The 8,109-nt window shown below is 40.0% G+C and overlaps 1 protein-coding gene across 1 annotated transcript in view; it reads left to right on the plus strand.

The window, feature by feature from the left end:
* The first annotated feature begins 7,678 nt into the window (after positions 1-7,678).
* GALNT12 (polypeptide N-acetylgalactosaminyltransferase 12) overlaps positions 7,679-8,109 on the plus strand; it is a 47,851-nt gene continuing 47,420 nt past the window's right edge. Inside the window, exon 1 of the mRNA XM_026841406.1 lies at positions 7,679-7,903. Coding sequence (XP_026697207.1) covers positions 7,679-7,903 — 225 coding nt within the window. The remainder of the gene's footprint in view (positions 7,904-8,109) is intronic.

Here is an 8,109-nt window from a genome sequence, read left to right on the forward strand (position 1 = left end):
GGGCGGGGAGGGGCGGCCGGGATCGCTCCTCCGAGCAGGGAACGGGCTTCCCCGCCCGGACCGGGGGCCTCGGCGCTACTCCCCGCCAGGCCGCCCTGCCCCGGCGGTGTCACCCCTCCGGGCCCCAGCCAGCGCCTGGCTCACCGCGGCTCCTGCCCCTGCCCCAGGTGTTTCCTGGCATCCACTCGCACCTGGGCTGCAGGCGTTTTCCACGCCGTGTCCCTGCTACCGTTACTGGATCCCATACAAAGAGGCGTCACTGCAGTAGGTGCTTTTTTGCGCGGGGTCACGGCAGCAAGCCTTCGCTCCGGAGCTCACTCGCGCTCACCCGACACAACAGTCCCTTTCTCCTGCTTTGTAACTTGACTTCTGCAGCCTGGTGTGGTCTCTCTCTGCCAGCCACACTTCAGCCTTCACTTGCACCTTCTTATTTTGTTTTCCCTTTAACTCAAAACCAGTCCCGTCCTTCACTGAAATGCAGGATTCACAGCTGAGTTATTAGTCAAAAAACAAATTTCCCAGCCCCCGATAGTATCAATAAATGAGGCTTATGATTTGAAGAGTTTGGGCATAAAACTGTGATTTCTTGTGTCGTTTCTAAGTATCTTCTCTCTAGCTTGAGCCTCCACAGTAGCCTGAAATCTTTTCCAGGTTAGACTTATTTTGAAGAAAAAAAAAAATAAAGCACTGATAAAATAACTCTTGAGCTGTAGCTGACCAGTCGCTGAAGGATAGTGTCATGTCCTAGAGGTTTGGGCAGTTCATTCTTTATTACAATCAGTGACTTCAATATCAGAACATGGCACTTATTACAGTGGTGGAGTATTTGGGGATGAGAGGACTAGGAGAGTTTTATAGGGAGTGTAGTGAAACCACCAAACAACACAAAAATGAAGCCATCCCCTGGTTTTAGGCCAGTGGCATCCTTATCTTCCAAGTTACATGCCTTTCTGCTTCTGATCCACTTGCAAATCCAAATTGCCAGACCATCGCAGCAAAGGGCCATAGAAATTACACTTGGAGAGAGACTCCAGCAAATGAGTACTGGCTGCATTAATGGCCACTTAAACCAGTCCTCTGGGAAAGTACTGTTCACAGCAAAGAAAAAAAATTACCTTTGCAAATTTATCATTACAGAAAGGACAAAATCCTAGACAGAGTAAATATTCATTGATGCTTCTTCTGCTATAGATACCATGTGGTAACTCATGTAAAATACGTAAATATTTAACATATGCACTTATGCTAAATAATTTTCTTAATCATAAAGCCGTGTATAGTGGCTATCATCAGAGGCAAGATACTTGGCTAGGTAGACTTTTGGTCTAGCCAGTCTAGCTAGTACAACCATATGAGGAGCTTGCCATTATCAGTAAAACTGGACAGTGCAATTCACTCTATGTATAGATTTCAGAGCTTGGAAAAAGGGAATGGCAGGAGTGATTAATGCAATACATTATTCATGATTGAAGAAAACTGGGTCATACTTACCATATCAAAGTACATGTTCGTATATAGTCAAATTAGTGACAGGATCACTCCAGTTTATCTTGGATATAAGCTATTGAATATGTTGATCATACAAATCTATGTTATGTAGCTGATGATTATGCCATCAAATTCTACTAAATAATATTTTGAAATTCCAGACAAAGATATCATGAATGTAATTAGGAACCTAACAGCAAAAGATGCGTTTCTTATTTTAAGAAACTCATAGGTAAGCAATAGGAAATATTTGTTGGGGTTTGCAAAATGGGAGAGGAAATTATTTGTGCTAAATTCTGCTGCTGTCATCGGATGGTCATTACTATCTTCAGTTAGCATCCTAGGCATTTATACAGATACGATCACCTGGTGATTTCTGTCACTGATTGAGAATCAGAATACCATGAGGCAAGGGAAAAATAATGAGGTCTCTTCTGAAGTGAACAAAGTGCTATAGAATATTCTCATGGTTATGCAGTACTAAGCTCTCTGGAAAATATAGGACTTGACTTCTTCATCAATGAAAGAACAACCTAAGCCTTTCAAACTGGTCATTAAGGTAAGATAATGGAGAAAGCTTAGGTTGGAAGATAATACAGGAGAAAACAAAACCAAGATTCTCAAGTGCAGATTGTGCATTGATCTTTTGGAAGGTTTGTCCAAACCTCATCTGGGAAAAATGCATTGCTTTTGACAAAGAAATTCCTTCATGTCATCAGTGTGCTAATTTGTATAGGTCAATGTTGGATTGCTCTAAGGTTAAAATAATTTAAAATGACAGAGAAAAAACTGATGAATGAGAAAATTACTTTAGACTAAAGGAGATGAGAAAAGTACAAGGAACAGAGCAGGCCCACCAGAAAAAAGCAGAAAAGAGCAAACATGTGAGGTCAACATTTGTGAAAGTTTTCTAAGAGAAGCCTCCATTGTAGATGATAACAAAACACCAGCAGGGAGATAAACGGGCCAATGTAAGCTTTATTAAAGCTAGTCATAATACAAGGTGACATAAAGGAGATAAAATCAAGAGTCATGGTTCTGCAATAGACAGAACTCATGATTTGGGAAACAAAGCCTAGGAAACCATTAGGGCATGTAATGTACCTGTGGAGCTAGTAAAGTAAGTATAACATGGCAAATATGTAGTGATATAGAACTAAAAATTGGCCAGGTAACATGACAAAAAATTCTGTTGCTCTTAGAGTAGTAATAGGTTGTAACACATTTGGACATAATATTATACCACGACACACGAGCAAATTTCTACCTTGTATATAATTCAGGATCACATAATATGGAAGATTATAAAATTACCATCATAGTCAAAAGCATCTCAGAAAGGGAAAAATGCAAGTATTCAAGCAATCTGTTTCAAAGAAATCCAGGAAACTAGAGATAGATGACTCAGTCATAAACTTCATTATGAATATTTGGGTATGATGGCAATCTCAAATCCCCAAATGTGCTGGCATTATTTTCACGGCAATTCAAGGAGTAAAGAGCTTATTTTCTACTGTAAACCCTTACTGATCTGAATCTCAAGGAAGTCATACTTACGAGTTAAAAAATCCTGAAAATTTTAGTGTGTGTTTTGTGTGAAGACTCTCATCTCTGCCTTAATGAAAAAGCAAACACATATTTTAGAAATACAATCATAGAAAAGCAGATGCTTCACCAAGTATCATTAGACTAATATATGTTAACTTTGGTCCCTTCAGGCACAGAAACAGAAATAACCTTGAAAAAATTACTTTAAAAAATGGTGGTAAGCACCTACAATATAGGACTAAGATTAATTCTTGGTTCAGGATTTTAATCATGGTATATATAGCAAGTCTCCACTTTGTCTACTCTAACCAGCTGCTATAACTCTGTGAGGAATTTACTTCATTTATGCTTTTCAGAATATGCTATAGCTTGGACCAAACTTTCGAAAATTATTTGCCGCTCAGTATTTTAATTCACTGTCCCCACACACGAATGTATAAAAATCAGACAGGTTTCCAATATAACAGATGTTCAGTAACAGGTCACGATATACCATATTTTGTGCACAGAACTGCAGTTTTGTTCCAATATTTTTTGACAGTTAAGCTTGCTCGCCATAGCCTCCTTTATGTACAACATCTCTTCTACTGCCTGCAGTTCATGCTTGCTATTTAGCTAAGAGTACATTCATATATCAAGAAAACATACCTATAGCAAGCAAATATACCAATTGAGGCCCTTGCCATGCATATCCTTCCTACTTTTAAGCTATCCTGGCTTCCATATGACCCTTTGAGCAAGGTATTTTTTATACGTGTGTGTGTGTGTGTGTATGTGTATATATGCAGACATACATATGTACCTATATATACTACCAAGATCTGCAAACTAGTACAGGTTACGTCTTGCCTTAGTAATCCACCGAATTCCACCTGGTTTTATTGGCATATCAGTATAAGAATTACGCAGCATTCATCAGTCTGATAGAAGATCCCTGAAATAGCTGACAGTTTCTATCAAGACTGTGGTTTTAATCTATTTTATTTTTAGGCCTCTGTATCCACCGTTCTTTCTCTCATCTAAATTCCAGTTACGCTCTGCCTCTGCACTATGCATCCAGCTTCACTCATGACCCAAAGCCTACCCTGTAAGACAGGGTCCCCTCAGAAGCACTGAGGACCTCAACATCCCCCATTCTGTGCAGACCTGAAGCTGGGAAGGTGGGGTGCAGCCCATTTAATGTTTTGCTTGTGCTACACAGCTGTCTGAAATACAGACACTTTCAACTCAAACACATTGATAAAAAAAATCCTTGGCACTGGTAGGACAATGAGGTGAATAATAGCATTTAAAAAATACAGGTACATTTGTGCTGACAGAAGAGAGAAAGAACAACCAAGGTGGGAGTTGGAGGGGGCTGTTTCTTTGCAGGACAATGCTATTTTACACCCACTTAAAGCAATGGTGAACAATGATCCATAGGTCCAAAGCTGGTAGGTGTGCTTTATAACTTGGCTAAATTTTCTTGACAAAATTTCCTATCTATCTGCAATGTATCATGTTCTTCTGATATTTTTTTCCCTTTTCTTCAGAACTCGTAAGCGTTGGCTGTTACTAAAACTAGGAACATTATTCTGGAACACATTATTTGGTAATTTCTTTTCCCCTGGAAGTATGAATTCAGGATTTTTTTTTTTTTTGAAATGTATCAGTATGTTTTATATACTTCTTCACACCCCATTTCCATTTTGGAATTTTGCTTCATTTTGACTGAAAATATAGATCTAACCAAAAAGATTAAAATAAAATATTGGATGAGGAAGATTTTAAAGCTTTTGCAAAATTTAATACCTCTATTTTTTTTTTCTACAATGTATATGTCATCACTACAAAATAACTTTTAAGAATATTAGATGTGTAAAATAATTCATCTTATTGCTTTAAGTTTTCTTTGTCTGCGAACCAATTCCTTCAATAAGCTCATATATTTTAGGTAAACTAAATATTGCCTGCGATTTAAATGGATATTTCAGTAAGCAACAGATACACTCTTAATTTCACCTATTACATTTGCTATAATGTAAATTCCTATGGACAATTACATATTGTCCATAAGAACTGTGTTTAGTATTCTTCTCTTAGTGCTTTTTGAAAGGTTTAGTTAGTATTTTGTTTCTTCATTTGTAAAAAAATACGATTTCACTTTTCAAAAAATAAACTAATGTTTTAATTATTCCACCGATCTTCTGTTTTGACAACTGAAGGCAGAGTAGATCTTCCTAGATAAGTAATGATAGGTTTTATATGACGTTTATTTCTAACTGAAACTCTTGAAGCAACTGAATTTATAGCTCACTAAACATCATTAAACTTAAAAAACCCTCTCAAAACCAATTGTTTTAACTTCCATTGTTATTAAGCCTGAACAAACAAAAGAATTGCTTAAAAGGAACTTTTCCATTAAAACATTGCTACAAGCTTTATGGCTAGCAGGGAACTCATTTGCCTTATTAATTGTAGATATTTTTTTTCTCCAGGGCTTATTTTTACATTCTGAGCAAAAATCTTCATATTTTAAGTAATTCAGCTGAGAAATTTCAGTCTTCTCAATTAAAGCCCACAGACTTAAAAAAGTTTAAGAAAAAGTGTCTTCCACTTCACATTCTTTACATCTTGTCCAAAGTTATTTGTGAATGCAACTGAATTATTCTTAATGATTTTTGCATTAACATCATTATTGTACTTTCCTGTTCTGAATTTCCTCAGATTTATGTGCCTCGACATCATCCCCAGGGAACTGCCATTTACTAGTATTGCTTTCAATCCTCACTGTGATGATGATTGCAGAAAGCCTTCCCAGCTACTTTGCTCTAAGGTCATTATTAGTACTGAGAGCCAATTCCCCGACTTTCCCACTAGCTGCAACCTTTCTTGCATCTGTGGAAAAAAAACGTTTAGTCATGTGGTCATATTGCGTTTCTTCCATATTGTTCTAATACTTAAAATACTTAAATAAAATATTTGTTCTAATACTTAAGAACCCCTGCAGCAGAACTGTCCTGTTTTCTTTCTCACTGTTCTTAAGGAACACCTCAGTCCTACGTTTTGCTCTTTGCATCTTCCTAATCTCCAACAATAATTTATTTCGGGAGTCCAGGAGGATCTCCTTCTCCTTTGACTCATTCCAGGAGGTCCTTGTTGGGCTCCTCATACTTAATATTTTTGTTTCCCAATTCTAAGTAGTTTGCAACCTCACACAAAGGGAAAAACTCAAGAATGTTTGTTCCAGACAACCAGATCTAAACCAGTAGCATGTTCTAGAAATGTTGGCGGTATCTTTCTTTAGTGTTTATCCCTCCACCAGCCAAAAACTAGGGAACTCCTTCTAGAAACTCAATACCACTGACGCCAGTTGGGCTTCCTTTATTCAGGAAGGATGGAGAGCAAGGAGACAATGCGATCACTGGGCATGCAATTACTAGTGCCACTTAACTCTTCAGGCCCAAAACTTGTTAGGCACAGCTTCCTTTATGTAAATGTATATTCTCATGTCCAGCATATTGGTATTTAGTAGTTATCTACAATGTATATTTAAACACACATACTTCGCTAGTATTATGCTTAAATTATTCTAGCTGGTACGTGTGCTTTGAAAGTAGATTTTATGCATATATAATTATCTGTGATAGGTGTGTACCTGCATAAGAAATAATCAAATATCTATATGCACACACTCATCTGCAAATCCACCTAAACTACTTGATTTATGCTAGTTTGCCAGCATCAGGATGATTCATTATTATTCAGCACCCTTCTGTCCAGAGCAAGGCCTCCACAGTAGTTGACAGCCTCTGTGTTTGTTGTCATATACGATATTTATTATCATGTAAACCCTGAAACAGTTCATAGCTGTATGCTGTGACCCTGTCTGGTAGTGATGAGGTTTCTCCCCTTCTTTATGTCAGATGTGTTCTCATCTACCTGCTCAGTAAAGCTGCTGAGCACCGCCCAGTACTGCTTACCAGGCTTGAAGTCCTTCTCTGGGATGACAGGAGTCCTCTGCTGGGTTGATCTTGACAGGGCTCAGCAGCAGAGGACAGTGCAATCTGAAAAGAGACAGTGCTCTTTGAAAAATGCATACGGCAAATGACACCCCAAAACCAGAGTTTCAGAATTTCAGCTCCCTGCTGAAGGCGAGAGAAACTCTTAGCAGTTGTTATACTTAAGGTTTTTCAAATGCAAATCACAAATTATCATGTAATCTCATGGCCTCAGGATCGCAAATTTGATCAGAGCTGCATCCTCTTTGGGGGTGAAGTGAAAAAGCAGTACGGATGTATTGTTGACTATGAAGCAAATTAGAAAGTTTCAACTAAGTGCCACAGTTGCTTTCTTCCCCATAATTCAGTCAAGCCATGAAATGGACTGCCCATTATCTGGAGAATAAATTTGAGTTTCTCACTTGCCTTCTGGATTTCTGAGCTGTGAAGCCACATAGGCTGACTTTTTTCAACCAAGAGCACTGCTTTCTTCAGGGGAAGAGTTTGTCATTAACTCCCAGGGCTTCACGGCCCACGTTCTGTTTACTTCTACAGCACTTGCTGTTCTAGAGGCAGCAGAGTGGATGAAGCCTGCTTTCCTATGGACTTGTTTCCTTCAGTCTCAAAGTTTTTCTTGGTTCCTTCGTGACGAATAACCTCTCATGCGGTCCTCCGGCAGCCCCGGCTACCTCTGTCAGGAGACAGCGCGGCTTGGGGGTGTCTCCGTCATCTCCAATGACCAAAGCAGCTTGCCGTGCCCGTGCCAGCTCTGTGCCAGCCGGACCCTCCCTCTCCTGGGGGTACCCCTGCGTGTCGGCCACACAGCTACCAGCGCTCACGAAGCTCCCTCCAGCTCAAGGCTGATCAGATCACCTCCTCCTCGAAGGGTAAGAACCACTGTGCGAAGGGGACGTGCCTCCCCCACACATCCCAGGAGTGTATGACCCAGAGGCACCGGGCTGCCCTGCTCCGCTCCCTCCCAGCCCCGGGAGCGGTGGGGCCAGCTCCGGACCATGACCGGCCCCACCAGTTGCGTCCCCACTGAGAGCCCGCAGGCGGCGGGAGCCGGGTGCCTCCCCCGGGGCTGCTGGGG

This window comes from Athene cunicularia (assembly GCF_003259725.1).
Source record: "Athene cunicularia isolate RWA chromosome 2 unlocalized genomic scaffold, athCun1 chr2_part1, whole genome shotgun sequence".
NCBI classification, from domain to species: domain Eukaryota; kingdom Metazoa; phylum Chordata; class Aves; order Strigiformes; family Strigidae; genus Athene; species Athene cunicularia.